Source organism: Trichogramma pretiosum, unplaced genomic scaffold (genome assembly GCF_000599845.2).
Source record: "Trichogramma pretiosum strain Unisexual culture from Peru unplaced genomic scaffold, Tpre_2.0 scaffold12, whole genome shotgun sequence".
Classification (NCBI taxonomy): Eukaryota; Metazoa; Arthropoda; class Insecta; order Hymenoptera; family Trichogrammatidae; genus Trichogramma; species Trichogramma pretiosum.
In genome coordinates, this window is record NW_019641690.1 from 2568359 (window position 1) to 2591775 (window position 23417).

The 23417-nt window shown below is 38.0% G+C and overlaps 3 protein-coding genes across 4 annotated transcripts in view; 1 reads left to right on the forward strand and 2 right to left on the reverse strand.

The window, feature by feature from the left end:
* The first annotated feature begins 264 nt into the window (after positions 1–264).
* Positions 265–3538, forward strand: LOC106655334 (actin-binding Rho-activating protein-like). Its single transcript, XM_014375663.2, has 4 exons — positions 265–516; positions 2062–2192; positions 2365–2614; positions 3003–3538. Exons 1-4 carry the CDS (start codon positions 499–501, stop codon positions 3111–3113), a joined length of 510 nt encoding a protein of 169 aa, XP_014231149.1. The 5' UTR covers positions 265–498; the 3' UTR covers positions 3114–3538.
* Positions 3539–4624: 1086 nt separating this feature from the next.
* On the reverse strand, positions 4625–12417 carry LOC106655300 (serine/threonine-protein phosphatase 6 regulatory ankyrin repeat subunit C-like). Its single transcript, XM_023461845.1, has 4 exons — positions 9659–12417; positions 8953–9058; positions 5566–7717; positions 4625–5385 (listed from the first exon to the last, which is right to left on the reverse strand). Exons 1-4 carry the CDS (start codon positions 12331–12333, stop codon positions 4742–4744), a joined length of 5577 nt encoding a protein of 1858 aa, XP_023317613.1. The 5' UTR covers positions 12334–12417; the 3' UTR covers positions 4625–4741.
* A 1765-nt stretch (positions 12418–14182) lies between these two features.
* The window catches only part of LOC106655299 (agrin-like), a 169688-nt gene continuing 160453 nt past the window's right edge, over positions 14183–23417 (reverse strand). For both annotated transcript variants that reach the window (XM_023461856.1, XM_023461857.1), the window contains 8 exons: positions 21511–21711; positions 21260–21439; positions 19721–20288; positions 18298–19643; positions 18117–18213; positions 17388–17504; positions 16609–16783; positions 14183–16494 (listed from right to left, as the gene is read on the reverse strand). In XM_023461856.1, coding sequence (XP_023317624.1) covers positions 16228–16494; positions 16609–16783; positions 17388–17504; positions 18117–18213; positions 18298–19643; positions 19721–20288; positions 21260–21439; positions 21511–21711 — 2951 coding nt within the window. In that variant the 3' untranslated portion in view covers positions 14183–16227. The remainder of the gene's footprint in view (positions 16495–16608; positions 16784–17387; positions 17505–18116; positions 18214–18297; positions 19644–19720; positions 20289–21259; positions 21440–21510; positions 21712–23417) is intronic.

The following is a 23417-nucleotide window of genomic DNA, read 5'->3' on the forward strand; positions in this document are numbered from 1 at the left end:
AATCACGACGCAAAATTTGCATGAATGAACGAACAGCTAACGCACGATATATATACAACGACACATTGCGTCCGCAAGTTATATTGGCAACGAGCGCGAGCTTTAGCGCGTACGTTCGAAAAGCTATCGCGAAAGCGCGGAAATGCATTTTCAAAGTGTATAAGGCAAGTATGGCGGTGGTGGGGCTTGCGAGCGGACGCGGAAAATGCGCGGAGTAGGAGACAGCCGAGCTTTTTTGAGCTTACCACGTATAAAAGAAACCGGTACGACTCCAGCGTGATTCATTCGCAAGTAGTCGGCTTGGCAAAGAGCGCGAGCTTGATAACTCGACGTATAGTTTTTCGAACATTTTTTTTATTTCGGCTAAAGTATTTTCTTTTTTTTTTCTTGGTTGAACGATTTTTACTCAAGTGCGAGTTGCGAGAGAAGTTTCAGTGAGTTCGAGGTTGTTTGAGATTGATTTGAAAAAAAGACAAGAGAAAAAGAAGATTTTACACGATGTCATCCGTAATGATGGTGAGTACTTACTTTTTTTGTTTATACTTTTTAATAATTCAAATTTTCATATACGTTCCTTCATAATCGAATCTTATTTAACTCCTTGAATAATGATATCTAACTATATTTTTTGGTTAGCTTATATTTTTATAAATAATAACCAACAAGTCAAAACAAAAGTTAATTTTTGGTCTCTCGAGCACAAACATTTTTATTAAGTTCGTATAATTTAGCAAGCATATTTTGGCAGATGTACACTTGCACATTAATACTCAAGAGTATACATTAATTTCCTGTTCCATTCATAACGACAACAGTACACGATTAATGTAACGCAAAATTGACTTATTCATCTCGAAATTTTCTGAAAAAACCCAATACCCTCAAAACGAGACAAAGCCCTTTTCCATTTTTGCTAAATCGAAGCTGAATTAATTTAAACGCGATCACGCGCGGTTCGAATGCGCGAGCTTTTTCTTCTGGCACGTCACGTTGTCGTCGTCGCCGTAGACGCGCAATTCTTTCGCTCATATGGACAGGGCCACGGTCGGGCGAGCGTCTATCAGGATTTTCGCCAAAAATCTCTCGTCTATTTGTCATCTTTATTGATGTTGAAAAGTGTCCCGGGCGTGTTCGGACAGCGATTCCCGTGTCGCTTGTGTATATTTTTGAGCGTCTCTCGGCGGTATATGTATACGAGCGAGCTTTTCGACGTCACCTGTTGAGCCGCGCGAGATCTGCGCGTCGGTCGCGCTATCGCTCGAATTTTCAGCGATTTTCGATACTTCCGATTTTGTGTTCATATGCTTGCGTCGGCAAACTTTGATTGCGTAATTACTAACTAAACAGTAACTATGTAAGAAGTTACTGCTTCTTTTTGGCTGTGATTTTCAGAATGCAAAAAGTAATAAAAATTTATGCATAATTATCTTCATTACGTAAACCGTGGCAATCTGTAGGTTTGGACTTTTTAAAATTAATTTTTATTTTGCAAATATAATTTTATAATTATATTCCAATTGTAAAATCCTTATACAAAAACGAGAGCAAAGGATTGAAAATGACGTTGGAAGAGATTTTGAAAAAAGATATAAGCAGCGGAATTTGCTGATAAGCAACAAAAAAAAATCGGTTACCGATTGACTAGCGGACAGTCAATGCTCGTACATGTCACTCCGACTACGACAGATACACGAATGTATAATATGCACCCGAGCATATAGAGACATATTGCGTCGACAAGAGGGATTAGAAGCCCTCCCGACCGCCGGCGGGTTGATGTCATCACCCGCAAGCTCGCATTATAGCCGCGCGAAGTGTTTAGCACAGTCGTTTAACTGCAGTGTCACTTCGCACGCGAGCAAAGCTCGAGAAAGTGACAGATACACAGAGACCGAGACGCGCGCGCGACTCTCAATCGTGCATATCATATACGGACATATACAAAACGAGATTCGGTTGACAATGTTGAACGAGGTATACTAATTGCGAGAACAGTACGATAATTGAGGTGATTGGCCATGATCAGCTGTTGAATTTTATTTTGGTTTATTTGTTTATCAGGAATCATTGAACGACAAAGTGGCCATGTTCGATCAGCACGCCAACAAACACATCTCCGGCCAGAAGAAGAATCCCTTCACCTCGGGTCTGAACTTGCCAAAACCAACATTCTCCAAGGAGGAGTACGGAAGGTGAGCTTTTACATTCCTCGTATAGTCGACTTATATAGCCGAGAAAAGCTTCTTAAAAGCTTTTTAAGGTCGCGTTCGAGCCTATAAGACGTGGCTTGCGCAACGCGCACGAGACTTTTTAACAATAATAATCAATTTTTCAATTGTTGTTTTTGTTGTGGGGCGCTTTTAGGCCGGCCGCCGGTTCGCTGTCGGACATACGCGGCCGCAAAGCCTCGTGTCACATTCTCAAAGAGATTCTCGAGCTGTGCGACGTCATCAATCAGAACGGCACACCTTGCAAAGACGCGCCCGAGATACTCGCCATCTCGTTCGGCGATCTCTTCAATCTCTACGTGCACATCAACGACAAGCTCGTGGGTCTGCTGCTGCGGGCCCGCAAACAGAAGGTCCTCGACTTCGAGGGCGAGTGCCTCTTTCAGGTAAGATATCGATTGATTTCCGATCTTAATTGCTGTCAGCGATAATTTTTTTAAGAGTAGTTAATACGGTCCATCGAATGTCTACAATAAGTTATAATGACTCTTTAAGTTTTTTTTTTTTTTTGTAAAACCGTTTACTCGAATATCATTGCTGAAGATGCGAATCGGATCTCATGACTGCTATACGCAAAGAGCATAACACAAGTCGGTGTAACGTCACTGAATAGTTGGCACGGCTAAGAGGTTTTAATTTTAGACATAGTTGCTTTTATATAAGAAAAAGATAGCTACTTACAATGCTCAAACTGCTCGACATCGACGATTCACGAGAGTATACGAGCTCTTCGAAAATCATTAATTTTTTTTTTCGTTCGTCTTCTCGTTACAGAGGCGGGACGATCACGTGCCTATCTACCTGATAAAACCCATCAACGAGATCAGGACGACCATACGACAGAAGCTCGACGACATGAACAAAGAAATTCCCAAGACGCCTTGAAGCTCAGTATTTTCTCGTCTTCCATTTTATTTATTTATGCTAAGACACTTCCGTTGGATTTTTCAATAAAACCCGCATGCTGCTTGTACGTCGCGAAAGAACAGCTGATGTTGGGCTACTCGTGGGCAGCTGTCAATGCCAGTACATATAAATCAAAACCCGATCGCCGAATAAAAATGTAAATTGTATCTTGTAAATATTGAGAATGCGTAAATGGCTGTGAGCGTGGAAGCGAGCGCGTGTGAAAAAGTGAGACTGTGATGGATGCGTTTGAATGTCTAAAATAGGATATATTTTTTTCGAATGACCGAGTTAGAATAGTTGTACAAAACGTTGGAGGAATTTAGTAGAGAACTCTTTTTTTATAAATATATCATGAATAGTATGTTAGCGAAATCAATATTATAAAATTAAATTCAAATATATGGTGTTAGACATTTTTAAAAATTTCAGAAAATAAAAATGTTATCATAATACAATTGATTCTTATTATTTCCCTATCTACAAAGTAGCCATAAATGAATATTACTAGAGAAACTCAAATGTCATTACGCAAAAATTGCAGAAGACGGCCTGTGACATTAGATTGGAGATGCAAAAATCATGAACATAGCGAAGTAGGGCGCAGTGATGTTTATACATAAATTCTATAGGATTCCGGCAATGATGACAATAATACACAGACTACAATAGGTGGAGCCTTGGTGATCTCTATATTAACGTTTTTTCCGCGAAAATCATGATTATTTGCAACTGGTATGCCAAGAGGACAGATTTGTAGTTTGAAATTTCGAGGTCATGTGCGACCTTGGTAAAGACATGTGCGCAAATACGTCGAAGAAGTACCTGCTAATATCACCACCCATTAGATTCATTGGTCACGTGTTTGAAACATGTAGAAGCACCGATTTCTTCTTCTACAAACGCGAACTTTTACACAGTCAAATATTTCGTTGACTCGATTCGCGCTCTCCAGTTGAAACGATCTTACCTTTTTATTTAGGTTTCTTATTAATTGAACCGATACGACTCGGGGGCAATTATAGCATTGTAAGGACTGGTTTCAAACGTTAAACAATCAAAAATTTATAAACGAAAGATGTAAAAAAGTCGACTAATAATTCACCACAATTGTGCAAAATTATCACACTCAAAGAACAGCCGCGAAATGTGGTACTTTTCAATGGAAATTTTAGAAGTGGTTGTTTTCGCTGTCATTTTGGGATCAATTGTTTTCTTTAATGTCAGCAAAATGTGAAAATATTGAATTACGATACATAAAATCTGAAAATGCACGTCGCTCCCTATTCAATATTGTGTATGCTACAGTTTATTTTATTAATGATCACATAATCATTTTTCATTAGAATAATCCTGAATATATATTTTAAAACAACTGTGATCCAGTGTAGGATGTCAATTTCTGGATTGAGAAAAGAGTTTTAAAAAAGTATAAACGCTGATCTCAAACAAAAGTATATATTTTTTTAATTCTTATGAATTATGGCCTGTTGTACTTGCATTAGGACCCACTTTACACGATAATATTAAGTAATTCGTTTTTTTTAATTTTATTTGTTAATGATAATTATTTTAAATATAAAATTATGATAAGTACGTATATCGAATTAAGATCTATGATTTATAACTGCTTCAAAAACAGATACTAAATCTACAGTGTCTAAAAAACGGATGATTTTATCACAACACAAATCGGGTAAAATATTATGAGTTAAAAGTTTTATCGAGTCAGATGTCACTTGTGCTATCAATCTTCTTACTAAAGCTTTGCTAATGTATCCTTCTATAATTCTTCGAATTTTTCCCAATTTGCAAAAGTCGCTCGCGAAACTAGATGACTCAATATTATTTAAGTTTATTGTTGATTCATAATCACACTTTATCAATAACCTGTACGTTTCATCTGGACCACAAGTGCAAAGATCCAAAAATGAAATATTATTGCCTATGATCATCTCTTTTGCTATATCAATTTGTTCTCGAAGGTCTTTGTATTCTCTGTCTCTATATGCTTTATAATTTTCATCAGTTTCTGGCTTCTCTGAAACAAGTGTATCCAACTTCTCTCCCAAATAGTTATAGGTTTCAATGTCTATGTACATATTTCCATATTTTGTCACATGAAGATATTGTTTGATGATTTTGTATAAACTCATTTTTAGCTGGGTGCTATTAAAATTGGTGCAATTTGAACTATCATCAATTGCGAGAATCATTGTTTCAAGAAATTTTCGAATCACAGATCCAGAACCTAAATAAAAAACAAATATAAACATATAGCTTTAATGTCAAAAAAGTTGCTGAGCATAAACTATATTCGGACTGTATTATTTTAAAATATTCATCATTTATTATTTAGTTTAGTATATTAATGAATAATTATAAAAAATTTGTGCATGCATGTTGTGAACAACGCGAAGTAAGATCTCACCTAATTCATAAACATGCCTCCAGCACGGTTCATGAAGGTTAACCTGTTTAATCCATCTATCAAATAATAATAAAAAACGTTCGTCGTTAGTTGGCAAATTCTCACATAACGTCAAATATTTAAATAGTGTTAAATACTGATGGGATTTGATTTTGAAATCTTTGTTCTGCAAAAGTTCGATAATATCTAGGAGGTTTAAAAGTGTCGCTAGGTTTAAGGATGGGAACACTTTATTTTCCAAAAATCCACCTTTGAATTTGACTGTATTAACGTCAGCTCCACGTTCCACAAGAAATTTAGCTATGCGGTAATTACAGTGTGACACCGCCTCATTTAGCGGAGTAAATCCATCTCGATCTTTGATATTGACATCCAATCCATGTTTTAAAAGTATTTCAATACAACGATACACGTGTGACCATGCATATTCCAATCTATCGACTTCACTATTGTGATCTTTACTATTGTGATGAAAATAAAATAAGCTTACTTTTATAATTAGTGAGTGCAATACGGTTTTGCCATCACCACCGACGTGAGAAAGATCTGCATTCTTTTCGACATTCAGTTCTAGTATTTTCAAAAATGGATATCTTTCTGAATGAGTCGGATGCTTTAGACAGCAAACGCAGTCTGCACGTTCACAAAAACGTTCAAAAGTATAATTCAAGGGTATGTTGCCATCGACATCAACGATATTTGGATCGGCTCCGTTCTTGAATAAAAATTTAATATGTTCGATTCTTGAACGATCAATTGCATTATGCAGTGGAGAACGACCTTTTTTATCTTGTATATTTACATTCACTCCATCATTCAATAGACGTTGAATTGCTTTTGCGATTCCCGAGGATTGCCCATACGGATCACGTTTACTTGTATTATGCAACATCATAAATCTGCCAAGTACATATACACTTTCGCAATCGGCCCCGTTTTTTAGTAGCAATCGAAAAGCTTTCAGGCGCAATCTTAATTCGCTAACCAAACAATTACCCCGCTTAAATAAGTTTTGTATCGGCATGTTGTAGAAATCATCCTCTGCATTTACGTCGGCGTTGTATTGGATAAAAAGTTTAATCATTTTCAAGTGGACCATTTTCAAGACAGGTTCACGGGTAATGAAATTCAGAGCTGTCCTGCCACAGACAGCAGCGTTTGGATCGGCGCCATTTTTCAAAAGTAGTTCAACCACTTTGTGACTTTCACAAAAAAAAACGGCCCCATGAAGTGCGGAAAAACCATCTTTATTCTGAATATTTACATCAACTCCCCTTTTTAATAACAATTCCACTGCTTCGAAAATATTTTGATTAATCTTTGGATTCCAAAGGATCAAGTGTAATATTGTATTACCATCGTGGTTGACAAGTTTAACATCGGCTCCGTTTTTCAGTAATAAGTGAAATGTATTGAAACGTAACTTATAATCTTCCGCATTAGTATATAAAGTCATCATAGGACTGAAGCCTTCTTTATTTGCAATATTAACATCAGCTCTGTATTGGATAAGAAGTTGAATCATTTTTAAATGAACATTTTTTAATGTAGGTTGGGCACAAATGTCATTCAGAGCCGTCAAGCCATTGTCAAAAATCTTATTTGGATCGGCGCCATTTTTCAAAAGTAGTTCAACCACTTTGAGACTTTCATAAAATCCAACGGCCCGATGAAGTGCGGAAAAACCATCTTTATTCTGAATATTTACATCAACTCCCCTTTTTAACAACAATTCCACTGCTTCTACAATATTTGGATTCTCGTTATTGCAAAGGATCAAGTGTAATATTGTATTACCATCGTGGTTGACAAGTTTAACATCGGCTCCGTTTTTCAGTAATAAGAGGAATATTTTAAAGCGTAACGTGTAATTTTTAGCATTATTATATAAAGTCATCATAGGACTGAAGCCTCTTTTACTTGCAATATTAACATCAGCTTTGTGTTGGATAAGAAGTTGAATCATTTTGAAATCAACAACTTTCACAGTGGGTTGTGCACAGATGTAATTTAGAGCTGTCCAGTCATCATTATCAACTACATTTGGTTCAGCTCCATTTTTCAATAATGATTCTATCGAATCTAAATCTCTTGATTCAACGGCGTCGCGTAGGGATTTTATTGCACTATTATTGGATTGAGACATTGTACACTACATTAGTTTTTTAGCAGAAACACTTTAATGAATTATTAGCACTGAGATGTTTCTAATATACTATGAGACACTATGATTTAGTCTCACTATTTAATGAATTTTCGTTTTATTTATCAGCCCGTCTATTCGTTTTGTGTAAACTTTGTGAATTTCGAGAGTTTCTTTATTTACATCATCATACTGTCGTTACTTATAGTTATACGGGTTATATACACGTCGTCTTTACATCAATATCAAATTAACTTTGATATGGGTAATACAATTCGTTGAAATATTTCAATTAATAATAATACAATAATGAAGATGACGTATTTTCTATCGTTAACGTTCTCGATGACATAAAATATGTAAATAAACAATCATTTACCTTTTTCTGTTTCGTAATTTTTCGATTTGTATATTTTTCAAGGTACCTATTGCAAGACTTTGCGAGTCTTTCCTCGTAGCTTGAATTTAATTTTATAATACTCACAAATCAATCGTATAATTTCAGAGTTAGCAATGGAAATAAAACAAATTTTTATTGAATGATAAATATTTTTCTATTAATGATTTTTAATTACAAAATAATAAAAAATTAAAAGAATAATTCCATGTAGTACAAAACGCGTTGAGAAGAAGCTTGTTCAAGTACTATGTTTTTCTTTCAAAAAAACTTCGGCAACATTAAAAAGTATCGTTATGATTCCCAATTCGTCGATAAGTTAGGATTCGAGTGAATTTTACTGCCAGCAAAGTAGATAAGTTATAAAACTCGGACAAAATCGGGGAAAACATTAGCGTCTAGGATTTAAAAAAAAGTAACGAATTATTTTTTGAAGATATATGTAGTTTACACAATAATGTTAAGTAATTCATTGTATTTATTTTACTCGTTGATTACAATTATCTTTGATATATAACTAATATAAATATATGTACATCAAATTAAGATGTATCATTTATAACTGCTTTAAAACTAGTGTCTAAAAAATGGATGATTTTATCATAACATAAATCGGGTAAAATATCACGAGTTAAAAGTTTTTTAACACTGCGTGCGCGAAACACGGGTTTTCTAACCTTAAAGCGTCAGAAAACCCTAGTTTCTCGCAAGCAGAGTTAAAAAATATCGTTTGCAACTAGTCCGCGAGGAAGTTGACTCACCCAGGAGTCTTTGCACCCTCGCTACGCTCGGGTGAAAACAACTCCTGGGTGAGTCAACTGCTTCGCGCACTTGTTACAAAATATACTATAATCGAGTTAGAGGTCACTTGTGTTTTCAGTCTCTTTACTAAAGCTTCGTTAATGTATCCTTTTATTATTCGTCCCATATTTCCAAAACCGTCAAAGTCTTCTCTGAAACGGATTGACTCAATATTATTTGGGTATATTGCTGATTCATAATCACATTTTATTGATAAGCTTTAAGTTTCATCTGGACCAGAATTGCAAAGATCCAGAAATGAAATATTATTGCCTATGATCATCTCTTTTCCTAAATCAACAATCAGTTTCTGGATTCTCTTCTCGTTATTTTGAAAACTCACACAACACGTCAAATATTTAAGTAGTGTTAAATACACAAAATTAGTCATTTCAAAACCATTGCCTTGCAAAAGTTTGTTAATAGCTATCTGTTAATTGTCGTCTTTAGATTTAAGGATTCGAACATTACATTTTAAAATCTACCTTTGAATTGAACAGTATTAACGTCAGTTTTTTGTTCCACAATAAATTTGGCCATGCGGTAATTACAGTGTGACACGGCCTCATTTAGCGGAGTAAATCCATCTCGATCTTTGACATTGACATCCAATCCATGTTTTAAAAGTATTTCAATATACTGATACACGTATTCCCATACATTTTCCAATTTATCGTCATTATTATTGGGATGAAAATAATATGAGCTTACTTTTATAATTAGTGAGTGCAATACGGGTTTGCCATTACCACCTACACAAGAACGACCAACAACAATTCTTTCTGTAATTGAATTCCTTTTGTGATTCAAGAATTGCTTTTTTCATTTTTGGATTATTTTTGTTCTGAAGCATAAAGTGTAATATTGTTTTACCCTCATTGTTGACAGACATAACATCGGCTCCGTTTTTCAGGAGTAAGCTGAGAACTTTCAAGTGTAATTTGTTATCATTCGCATGATGGTATAAGGTCATAATAGGACTGTTACCGTCATCATTTGGGATATTCACATCGGCTTCGTATTGGATAAGAAGTTGAATCATTTTTAAATCAACCTTTTTCAAAGTAGGTTGGGCACAAATGTCATTCAGAGCCGTCCAGCCATTATCATCAATCATATTTGGATCGGCGCCATTTTTCAGAAGTAGTTCAACCACTTTGAGACTTTCATAAAATCCAACCGCACGATGAAGTGCAGACTGACCTTTTTTATTTTGGATATTTACATCTAATCCATATTTTAACGACAATTCCACTGCTTCTACAATATTTGGATTATCTTGATTGGAAAGGATATTGTGTAATATTGTATTACCAGCATTGTCGACACATGTTACATCGGCTCCGGCTTCCAGTAGTAACTTGAAAATTTCCAAGCGTAAGTTGTAATCTTTCACATCACGATATAAGGTCCTTATAGGACTCTTACCATACAAATTTTGGATATTAACATCAGCTTTGTACTGAATAAGAAGTTGAATCATTTTAAAATCAACATCTTTCAAACGAGATTGTGCACAGATGTAATTCAGAGCTGTCCAGCCTTCATTATCAACTGTGTTTGGGTCGGTATTTTTTTTCAAAAGTAGTTCAACTACTTTTATACGTTCAGAGAACCATGACGCAAGATGAAGTGCAGACTGACCATTTATATTCTGAATATTCGCAATATCTCCATGTTTCAACAATAAATTCACTGCTTCTACAATATTTGGATAATTTCCCCAGTGAACGATAATATGTAGTATTGTATTACCTTCTTGGTTGACACGTGTGATATCTGCGTTATTTTCTAATAGTAACTTGAAAACTTCCAACCGCCATTTGTAATAACCGCCATTTGTATATAATGTCATAATAGGACTGTTACCGTCCTCATTTGGGATATTCACGTCGGATTTATATTGGAGTAGAAGTTGGATCATTTTTAAATCAACGTCATTCAAAGTAGTTCGTGCACAAATGAAATTCAGAGCTGTCTGGTCTCTGTTGTCAACCGTATTTGGATCAGCACCATTTTTCAAAAGTAGTTCAATCACTTCTAAATTTCGAGTAAATCTTACTGCAAAATGAAGTGCAGATTGACCCCATTCATTTTTGATATTCAAATCGATTCCATACTTCAACAACAATGGCACTGCTTTTAGAATCCTTGAATTCTTTTCACGGTAAATGATGGAGTGTAATACTGTGTTACCAGCTCTGTCAACACATGCAACGTCGGCTCCATTTTCTAGTAGTAACTTTAAAACCTCCAAGCGATATTCGCAATCTTCCACATTACGATATAAGGCAAGTATAGGACTCTCATGATACTTATTTTGGATATTAACGTCTGTTGTGTATTTGATAAGAAGTTGAATTAATTTTAAATCGATATATTTCAAATAAGGTAGTCCACAAATGACATCCAGAGCTGTAAAGCCATAATTATCAACCGCATTTGGGTCGACGCCATTTCTCAAAAGTAGTTCAACCAATTCTACATTTCGAGAGAATTCTACCGCAACATGAAGTACAGATTGACGATTTTCATTTTGGATATTTACATCAACTCCCCTTTTCAATAACAATTTCACTGCTTCTACAATATTTGGATTCTCTTTATTGCAAAGGATCAAGTGTAATATTGTATTACCTTCTTTGTTGACACGTATGACATTTGCGTTATTTTTTAGTAATAAATAGAAAACTTCAAAGCGTAAGTTGTAATCTTTCACATTAAGATATAAGGACATTAAAGGACTATCACCATACACATTTTGGATATTCACGTCGGCTTTGTATTGGATAAGAAGTTGAATCATTTTTAAATCAACCTTTTTCAAACTAGATTGTGCACAAATGATATTCAGAGCTGTCCAGCCATCATTATCAACTGCATTTGGGTCGGTGTTTTTTTTCAAAAGTAGTTCAACCACTTTTATACATTCGGAGTACAATGACGCAAGATGAAGTGCAGACTGACCATTTATATTCTGAATATTCACAATATCTCCATGTTTCAACAATAATTCCACTGCTTCTACAATATTTGGATTCTTTTCATTGCAAAGGATCAAGTGTAATACTGTGTTGCCAGCTCTGTCAACACATGTAACGTCGGCTCCCTTTTCTAGTAGTAACTTTAAAACTTCGAAGCGTAATTCGAAATCTTTCGATTCACGATACAAAATAATTGTAGGACTGTCACCATACTCATTTTGGATATTAATGTCGGCTTTATACTGGATAAGAATTTGAATCATTTTGAAATGGGTCATCGTCAAGTTATCTTGATAACAGATATAATGAAGAGCTGTCCAGCCATCATTATCAACTACATTCGGATCAGCACCATTTTTCAATAATGATTCTATCAAATCTAAATCTCTTGATTCAACGGCATCGCGTAGGGATTTTATTGCACTATCATTGGATAGAGACATTGTACAATACTTTCGTTTTTTTAGCAGAAATACTTTAATAAATTATTAGCACTGAGCCGTTTTTAATACAGCAGAAAACTGTGATTTAGTCACACTATTCAATGAATTGCCGATCTGTCTGTCATCCCCTCTACTCATTTTGCGTATACTTTGTTGATTTCTAGAGTTTCCTTACTTATATCATCATACTGTAGTTACTTAATTATAGGGGTATATATATATACGTGTCACCTTTATGTAAATATACGATTATGTTGTAATTGTTTGGTATTGTTAATACAGGGTGTGACAATTCGTTGAAATATTTAAAATAATAATCCAATGATAAAGGTGATGTATTTTCTATCTTTAAAGTTCTTGATGGTACAAAATGTATGAATAAACAATCATTTACCTTTTTCCCGTTCCATAATTTTTTCATTTGTAACTTGAATTTAATTTAATAATACTTTCAAATCATTAATATAATTTCAGAGTTAGCAATGGGATTAAAGCAAAACTGAGTGATTACAAAGTATCATTGAAAGAAACACATCAGGTATCTCATTTTTAATGAATAGTGAATAGTTTTTATTAATGAAATTTTATTAATGAAATTTAATTATGAAAAATTAGAAGAATAATTCTTTGTAGCACAAAGAGAAAAAGCTAGTATAAGTACTATGTTTATCATTCAAAATAACTTCGACAGCATTAAAAAGTATGGTTTTGATTCACATTTCGTCGATAAGTTAGCAATCGAGTGAATTTTACTGCTGGCAAAGAAGATAAGTTATACAACTCGGACAAAATCGGGAAAAAAAAAGCGTCTAGGAATTCAAAAATAGCAACGAATTATTTTTTGAAGATATCGCACATAATTTTATTTTATATATTTACATACAATTTCTTTACAACGCGCATTTCATTGTGACTCAGTAAATTTTAATCTTTTATCAAAGGATGGTACAGTGCGTTTCATAATCTTGTGTAGATAGCTTGGATACAGAACTTCTTTCGTACAATTCACGCACATGTAATTATAATTCAATAGTAAATAACTTTTACTATAACTAAGGTTCAATCGAATTTTTTTGTCTCAAAAAATCATCAATTTATTGATAAGATATGCTTTTCAAGCATATGATTGTTTTATCCATAAATTATATTTAATACATACGAATTGATATGTTTTAACTTTTTAACTAGAAACAGTCATACTCTTTCATGAACTATTCAAGTCAATTGATTTCTCATCCTAATATGAATGATTGTTAAGAAAAAGATATGTTTTAATAGTCCATTGATGTGTCCAATTCTTTCGTACACATAAAATTCAAAAGAAAAATTTGAACCAACTATTTCAAATAGAATAAATATACTAATAATACAATAGTATATAGAGGTACTTGATTATATTTAAATAAAAAATTATAAATAGCTTAATAAAAATATCGTAAATCTCAAATTACCACCATTTCGCACGTGTATATGAAAATTATCTTAGTTTCTATGCTGTACATCGCATCGTTACAACATATTCGTTATCTTCATCTTTTCAAAAATGTATGCGAGTATGTTAGCAACTTTTCATCTTCAGTTGCAATAAATAAAGTATAGGCCCATGAATACGCATTTTTTCTGAATGGTTGACATTTACAATTTTATTGCGAACATTCCACAAATTGTGCAAACATCAAATACTCTGCTTGATTCAAAAAGATGATTTATGAACTAATTTAGTTGGTTTTTTTCCCCATTTTAGAAGCTGAATTAGGTCGAATATTCATATGTATAGAATAATATTTATATATAATATATATTTATATTCTCATCTTACGTATAATGATAATAATTTATTCTTTCGTTATAGTTTGCAATGATATTAAACAGTGTATAACTATGATATAATTAACTTAAAATCTTATACAAGTATTTACAATTGTTATTTTTCAGGAAACATGGCATGCTTTTCGGATTCGCAATTCACACTAGACTATATATCGTGTACATAAACGCGTTATTTAGCAGACAGAGCATAAAACAGCATTTTTTTCTACGTTCCACAAATATTTGTACAAGAGGTTTCAAGTGTGCGCAACGTACGTCTCACCGAATAAAAAAGAGCTTGGCAAAAATGCCAAACCATCGGAGATGTAATTTAGAAAAATTTCTAAACATCGTAACAATTTTCAACAGGTATAGTCAAGATATCAAAGTCTCGTACAGATATGTTTGTCATAATTGATCGACATAAATGAAGATCGTTGAAAAAGGGCAGTGCAGATCGATATGTATATCAAACGAATTTCCGAGTGGTAAGTATAAAAATCTCAATAAGCACGAATTTAACACACAGTGCGATTTACTTAAATAAAGTACAAAGTCTAATAATAAGTTGAAACTTCTCGTACAATGATTTTTATTTTGTCTAACTTTTGTCAGTTAACATTCATCGGATCATCACATGAGACAAATCTATATATTTTTATCGAGAATTGGTTTGCCTCCTCGTGGAATGTGATACCCTTGCAGGAGGGAGTGTCGGGGACTTGGGGTGCGTTTTTAGCACATCAAAAAGTTACTTATACTCGCCTACATATATATATATATAGTTTTACATCCACAATTTTCTAGTCATTGTTCGTACGTGTAGTGTATGTATATTGAAGTGAACATTGTGGCATTATAACTGCTTCCGAACATCGCGAGTTTACAAAAAGCTCTGACTAAACTAGGTCTTTATCGTCCTTTTCTTACAACCGGTATTTATTTATAAATTTCAATTTATATGGCATTTTACATTCACGCTTATGTTGTATTTAATTGTAATATATTTATTTCTATATATAAATTACAGCGTCTACTATTGGGCGAATCTATTTATGCACAAATATTTCTGTTAAATCTCTCTACTGAAACACTCAAACATAACATCGATTTACATTTTTTTCAGCGCGTTTGTTTTTCCCTCCTTGTACTACGAGAAGCTGTACTGTTATATTGCGTATTACTCTGTCTCCTTTACTAATCAGTCTCATACGTTTTCAATGAGCGTGGCAAAATTTTATTCCCACGCAACTGAAAAATTATTTCACTTCATCAAATCAATTGAATTTGGAATTTGTCGAGAAAAAAGCAAATAATATTATACTCGCTTCCTCTCTAACTTTCGTTTACACAGACTTACGTATACGCAATAAATTCGTAAGTACATCCTAGATTATTTCATATCTATTTCTTTTATATCATCGTTATAATAATTCTTTTTATTATTATTATTTATTTATATGTATTTATAACCCAACGCGCGCCCGCGTCGAGCGCGTGCGTCGGTTTTTTCATTCTCTTAAAAATATAAATTATTGTCCTTCGATGAGAACGTAGCACTTGAACTTTTTTTATTTTCTTTCACCTTTTAACTTCCACAAGCACGTCAAGCCGCGCAACGATTTCTATATAGGTGAAATTCCTTAAACTAATTCAGTTTTCATCGCACATATAATAAATTACTTATATAGAGCTCGGAAGTGTTTATCTTTTTCTCATTTTCAGCTGTGTTATGAAATGTCGTGACTTTCTTTCGCAGCGCTTTTTTATACTTATAATGTATACTAGGGTTTAATGGAAAGCTCATCGTCGGCGCACTCAATGCTGTCGTTGAAACTCAAGTAAAAATCTATAATATCGATTCAACACGCGTATGCATAATATAGTTACACGTGTTGAATTCTCGTAAAATTACACGCAATACAGCTAAATATTTACAATAAACGCACAAGTGAAAAATCAAGATTTTATAACTAGAGAGGCGCTACGCGTGTCAGCGACATCTCACAACAGCGCGTGTTTGTATACACATGACGAGGGGAAGGATCTCTCTCTCTCTCTCTCTGTCTGTTGCTGGGACGAGGATTATCGGCGGCGCACGTCGTTATCGTGACAGAGCTCGATTTTTCGTCTGGACAGATGCAGGCTGCGCTTGTCAGCGACGAAGTTGCGCATGCAGCCTTTGACTCCGCGATGGCCGGGCCGGCCGCCGACGAACAGTCGGCCGTTGGTGACGAGCGGCCCGGTGTCGATCATCTGCTTGATGGGTATTTGATCGTCGATGTGCAGGACGGTCGAGCGACGCCGACGCACCGCCCGTATATGATGGAAGTAGCCGTCGTCGACTCTTTCCTAAAAATTGCACAGGGAGAGAGGAGGGAAAAATAGAGATTTTTTTTTCAATTTTCTGTTTTTTTTCTCTCGTTTTTTTTTAAATATAAGTTAGCGAAGCTGTTGTGTACTTACGTTACTGCGGAGAATAAATTGTTCCCTCCTGTCACGATAGGACAGCACGACGTAACCCTCGTGGAGAGATAACATCATGTGCTCCAATTTGCCGCGGCCGACCCATGCGATAACACCTTCCGAATGGGTCGTCCTCAATCTCAATTCAAATTTATTCGATTCTTGTCCCTTTCCCCTGAAAAGTTGTCATTATAATTTAGTTCATGTGGGTATGCACTGAAAATTGATAATAACTTTCACCGGCTGGTCTATCATTACATTGCCGCGCACACCGACATAGTATATTCCACGAACTTTTGTTCTAATTAAAAGTTACAGATGATACAGGCAAGTACGATTAAGACAGGTTTGGAAATATTTATACACGCTTCTCGTAAAATATAAATCGAAAAGCTTGTCTCAAAACCTTTGCTCTGCCTCGAAGCACGTTCGTAGGCAAATATTTTCTCGAAAATATTCCAAATGCAATTAATACAGAAATGTACGGCCTATCGTTAAAACAAGAATCTATGTAACTCAACGAACCAGCTCGGTGATATTGCATTGTTTAAAAAAAAAAAGACTTCGTTTAATATTCGATGTACAAAAGCGGAAGTGCGCTGTTGGAGAGAAAGAGAAACGGGAATTCGTGAATTCTCAAACGTAAAAGTACAGGCTTGATTGTTGGAGACAAAGGAAAAAATCAATGCAGCAAGCAAAGGATAAAAAATAACGAACAGTTATATGAAAATACATAATAGATTAGGACATGAGAATCTGCACTACAGGTACAGACTTACTCACTATAGTCGTAATTATCATAATCGTCGTAGGCGTCGTCCTCCGTGTCGTAGTCGATTTCCGACTCGTCCAACGAGTCATCGACGACGAGATTAGTGGTGTTAGTGACGTTGAGACTGGATATATTGCAGAGGTTGAAAAGTTAGTATGTTATTTTTTTTTGTTATTTGCTCGTGCGCGCTTAGGGCGAATTAGTAAATGCAGGCTTCGTGTTATGCGTATTATATCTAAAAGTAGGCTTTCAGCGCGGGGTAGAATATTGAATTACCGGTTAGTTGGGAAATTTAAACTGCGCACGCTCTCGTTGCATTATGCGGAATTAAAGTGGATATGTTTTATGAACGCAGGGAGCATCAATTACGAATGAATAATTTGAATATTTTTAAAGCGATATTTAATATTGACCATTCAATGAAATTATTATGTATAGATATAAATCTGTACATTGCATTATGAGTAGTTAGTAAGCTTTAATTTGTATACATAAACATTTATGCGCTGGACTGATATATCTGTATATGCGTATTATATATTATAATTCAAAAGCATAAAGTGGTCAATTAGGGAACTTTCATCGTCTACTTTAACTATGCTTTTAATGTATAGATATACAGAGATGTATTCGAATTTAATTTTTAAGTCATTTATCAATTGAATAAAAGGGGGTATGCGATGCGTTTATGCACGTAATTCGAATGTATTACGATATAATATATATTTCCACGTACCTTCGTCCATATCGATGCTTGAACTGCAAAAAGTTTTCCCCGGTAAATCTTACCGCCGGTTCGACGACTTCCCTCCCCGTGAAATCGTAACCCATGACTGCAAAAAGTAAAAGAACATATTTTTTCTCAATCGTTCGCTCTTTTCTTTTTAACAAGATCTCTTGAGAAAGTATGAACATACAGAATTCGCAATTGATGCCGTCGTAGCCCTTGGCGCATTTGCAGAAGAAGCTGTTGAGCAGCGGGAAGCAGACGCCGTTATTTCGGCAGGGATTCGAGTCGCTCGGGCAGGGCAGACCGTCGTAGATCTCGGTGTTGTGCTGTGTGAAGTTCACCGCGAGATTCTGGTAGGTCTTGTCGTTGACCATCAATCGCTGCACGGCGCCGAACATGCCGGTCGAGGCCTCGGCCAGCGGGTGCACCTCGTGCCAGTGTCGCACCCCACCGATATAGAGCGGCATCTCGAGATTCAGCTCGGTCAGAGGCGAGCCGGAGAAGCCGCGCGCCACGGTGCCGTTGTCGAGTCGAAGCAGGCCCTCTCGGCCGAGTCGCGATATCCGGACGCTGTGCCAGGTATCGAGGCTGACCGGATCGGGCGACGTGATGTTGGCGATGCCGCTGCCGAGATTGTAGCGGAACTCGAGCAAGCCGTCGACGAGATTGAGACTGATGAAGTCGCCGCGGCCGTTCGCGAGCTGGCCGTTGTAAAGCAGCAGGCCGTCGGTGGCCCGGGTGAGGAACCAGAGTTCAATGGAGAAGGTGCGCGCGACGCCCTCGAGACAGGGCAGCTCGAGGAAGCCGTCGCCGTGCATCTCCGGAATCATGAACTCGGTCAGCTCGGCGTCGAGTATCTCGCAGTGCTGGCCCGTGCGGCCGGGCGGACACTTGCAGAGGTAGCCGCCCTCGGGCAGTATGTCGCAGGTGGCGCTGTGATGGCAGGGCGCACTGTTGCACGGATCGAGGGACTTCTCACAATTCTTGCCGGTGTACTCGGGCGGACAGATGCACTGGTACTCAAGCTCGACGGCCTCGTAGCCCTGACGCTCGTAGCTGTCGTCGTAGTCGGCCAGTTGTTGATCGTCCTCCATCAAAGGATGATCGCAGCCGGGCTCCAAACACGGCCTTCTGCTCTCCTCGTTGTAGCTGTTGTTGTTGTTGTTGTTGCTATTGTTGTTGTTCAAATCGCATTGGCCACCCTTGCACTTGACGACGCTCATATTTTCCGGACCATTACTGGATCGGCGCTGCTTGCCTCCACGCCTGTTTCGTCGCTTCGAGCGTCTGCCGCCTGGTGCCAATAGACAGTCGTTGCCCCGGCAGTTGAGATCTTCCTCGAAGATCGGCTGGCAGGTGGCACCGTTCTGGCAGGGCAGATTGGCGCAGCCATTCTCGCGGCATTCCTTGATGCGATACGTCTCGAGGATGTCGCGATCGTAGCCCATGTGCAGATCGATCGGCTCGCGATTCACGCGAAGCTTGCGTATGCAGCCGAGGAAGCCGTGCGACGTACCGATGTTGTCGAACACTCTGTTATAAAGATTAATTTTTCATTAAATTTTTTTTACTCACAAAAAATAAGGATCGTGGTCGAAGATTCGACTCACTTGCTGTAGTTCGTGGGTATGTTGCCGATGTACGTGTCCTGATTCAAGTCGAGACTCTTCAACATTCCCTCGCTCTGTCCGGCCACCTCGTCGCCCTCGTTGAACTGCAGCACGCCGTCCTTGTGATACCTCTTGGCGGATATACGATGGAACTGCTTCATGGAGACTCGCTCGGCCGACGTCAGGATCACCGGTCCGTTGCCCAAATTGTATCTGAACTGGACGAATCCATCGACGATGGCCAACGACACGAAGTCTCCGGTACCGTCCACCTTCTGCTGATTGTACATGAGTATGCCGTTCTCCGCGTAGGTCTTGAACTCGACGTCGATGCTGATCTTGAAGTAGCCCTTCAACTTGTTCATGCGAACGTAGCTCTTGCCGTCGAACGAGGCGACCTCGTAGTCGCGCCGGTTCACTGGCTCGTCGCAGTGGAAGCCCAAGTAGTCCTCGTGACACTGGCACGTGTACGTCGAACCGGGTAGATCGATGCAGATGGATTTGGGATGGCAGGGCGAGGACGAGCAGGCGCGGAACTCCTCGGTCGGCAGCACGGGTGCGTTATCACCTGGAAAATTATCAGCATTTGTAATCGTACAAATTGACACTTGTAAATGGAATATCCATCTTGACTAAATGCGCCAAGTTCTTTTGCAGCGTCGACGATTTAGAAAAAAAACTTCGACGTTTTCTCAAGTACGTATATATACCCGCAATTCTCGAGGAGCAAAAGAGCGTTCACGCGTTTTAGGATTCAATAAAACGGCGAGTAACAAAATCTTTTGTCAGTTTTCCATCCTCCTTGGCGGCGCAGTTTTGCGGAAGGCAGTTTACAACCTCGAGCTGCGTTTGCATTATTAATTTTCCGGCTCGATAAACTTTTTTACATCTCGCTCTTGGAGAGAAGAACTCGAGCGCGAGCTCATATACCGACATCGTTAAACGAACATCCGCGCGCAACGAGAGCTTACGGCACCGCGCGGCCAGGGGAAAAAAAGGTATACTCCACGCCAGTAGCACGTGAAAATAATAACGAGAACACATTTGCCCTCTATATATAAGCCCGCGAGCGCCGCGTGTAACTTTACGAGCACCAGGCACGAGGAAATCCTCCGAGTGTATAGCTGTACGGGATCTTCATTGTTTACATTTTTCGCGTACGTTTACGCATGAATAATTCAAAATTTATAAAGTAAATAGCACATCCAATGATTAGACTCGATCTTATCATTCTCGTGTATTTAATCGTGTAACTTCAATTAAAAATATCATTTAATTTAATGATTAAACAAGTTATAAAACACATAATACAGGTTGTTAGAGTACGTACAACTACACAACTGGAAAATATATACGAGATAAATGGGTACTACACGAAAAAGACTTTTTCGTTAATTACAAGAATTACTTCGTGTAACGTTCAACAGTAATATATATCCTTGCCCCACAACAACAATAAAAAACTAACGTATATAACAATGTATTACGAAGAGATAACGAAGAGATTCCCAGCCTCGAACTTCATCATCTCGCGCTTACCTATGCTGGAACAGTCCTGCCTGTCGCTGGTCTCGACGTAGTCCGGTCCGCAGGCGCACCGGCTGTCTTTGCAGATGCTGCCGATGATCACGCAGTCCTTGTTCTCCGCGCAGTACTCGCCCAAAATCGGAGTCACGACGCGGATCGTCGCCGGTGTCGGTCGATAGGCCGCCGCTGAACCTAATTATAAGAAAAATTAGTTATACTTCGCAGTTTCTTATAACGCTGCCCGAGGCGTCATTAATTCGTACCTTGCTTGAGATTCTTACGGTCGACCGGTGGCGTCTCCTCGGATCCAGCGCGATTCGTGTAGTAGTAGCGCGCGTCGGGTTCCGGAACCATCAGGTGCTTGGTCGACTTAGACAGCGGGGAGATCGCCGCGTCCGGCTGGGTGTAATGCATCGCCGTGAATCGCTTGACCGGCAGGTCCGTATTGGCGGTCATCGAGTCGTCTGTAAAAAAAGAAAGAAAAAAAAACATGCCATTATATTCGGAGCTCGTTAAAACGCTTTCGATCGCGGGTCGCGTGTACACGCTCTCGTTTTGCTAAATTAAACGGCTATTATTGCTCAGACGTTGGAGTTGAAACGGGATTTATTTAGTGTATTCAGGGCTTTTCAATAGCGATTAAAGCTTCATTGACGTATACAGGTATATATATACATATATTTTGTATATTTTAATGTCATTCGTTCGGGATTTTCATCTCGACGACTAACTTTTGAATAAAACAAACAGAACAAACTCAACAAATGAACGGTACGTTGGAAGAAAAATGCTACGGAGGAACGAGGGAGAGCGCAAGTTTCGAAAGAAAATCTCAATTGCGAACAAACGACGACGACGACGACGACGACTCGGTAAAGTTGTCGTGGCGAGCTGTAGGTACGGTATACATAGGAAAGACGCCAAGAGAGAGAGAGAGAGAGAGTCAAGTATCGATTTTCTGCCAATAAAAGGACAATCGCGCGCGGCCCCGGACAGCAGACTGCAGTCGTAACCAGGCAAATGGAATCGTTGCTCGGGCCATCTCGCCGTCGTACCAAGGTACACATGCTCTCTCTTTCTCTCGCGGTAAAAGCGAATAAAAAGCCAAAACCCGATGGAAATTAGGGTAATCGTGAATTTTAATTTATCTTCATGAGCTGCAGATACGCCTCCGCTGCTGCGCACTCGTCTTCCGGAAATAATTTACAATCTTGCACGAGAGTATAAGGTTTCACCCGAAAATAAAAACGCTGAATAATCGACTGGCGAGAATCGATTATTTCAATTGAAAGCTCCGAACGGCGGCAACGGCGTGAGGGCTAAAACCGATTCTATTTACTGCGAAGCGCGCGAATAATTGATCGAGCAGTCATTTCGAGCGCGCGAGTTGATTGTGGAAATAAGGGCGAGCAAAAATGCTCGAGAGTTAGGCGCGCTTATATATGAAATTACGAATGAATCTTTGTCGTTGCTATTTTTTCTCTCCCTCTCTCTATCTCGATACACTTCTGTAGATTGTCCAGGGAACTGACCTTTCGCGCGGCGCTCACCCAATCCAATTTGTGTTTAACTTTCTCGCGGGACGGCAAAATTCGAAGAAAAAGAAAGAGCGAGCGAAGAAGAAGAGCAAAGTCAAGACAGACACGCGGGATCAAACTTTTTTAAAAGATTGACTCCTCAGTACGCGCGCGCGAGAGAGAGAGAGCGAGCAAGTATTTTTCCAATATATCGCGAAATAAAACGTAAATAAAGTTCCGCGCCGAGATAAAGCAAAAACCATGTATATACGGAGAGGGTCGCGGAATCGTGGAAAAAGTTTTCAGCTCGAAATTCATGATTCTATTAGTAAAATTTTATTCGAATATAAGCGAATGAGTTTAGTGTAGAGAGGTTAAATTTTGCGCGCGCGCACACACACCAATCGTTCGGCTGGTATACACGCAGGAAAAGAAAGGGCGACTTTCGATTGCCTTTCGCCGATCTTTTTTGCTGGTGTGTTCTGGAAAAGAGTGAGCGAGGGAGAGAGAGAGAGAGACGAAACTCGTCTCGGAAGGCCCGTGATTCAATGCTGCATCGCCCGATCGAATTAAATTAAATTGTTAAAAAGCGCCTCCGAGGGCTCGGCCTTCACGATCGCGCGCGCATTTCAATGCCGAGTGCAATACTCTGG

Excerpts from the sequence above, each read along its gene's own strand:
- LOC106655300 (XM_023461845.1), bottom strand. The coding sequence starts at position 12,333 with ATGTCTCTATCCAATGATAGTGCAATAAAATCCCTACGCGATGCCGTT. Across the intron at positions 7,718-8,952 it reads TGACCTCTAACTCGATTATA|TGTACAATGTCTCAATCCAA; the intron begins GTATATTTTGTA and ends AAACTAATGTAG. Across the intron at positions 5,386-5,565 it reads GAGGCATGTTTATGAATTAG|GTTCTGGATCTGTGATTCGA; the intron begins GTGAGATCTTAC and ends TTTTTTATTTAG.
- LOC106655334 (XM_014375663.2), top strand. Across the intron at positions 2,193-2,364 it reads TCCAAGGAGGAGTACGGAAG|GCCGGCCGCCGGTTCGCTGT; the intron begins GTGAGCTTTTAC and ends GGGCGCTTTTAG. Across the intron at positions 2,615-3,002 it reads AGGGCGAGTGCCTCTTTCAG|AGGCGGGACGATCACGTGCC; the intron begins GTAAGATATCGA and ends TTCTCGTTACAG.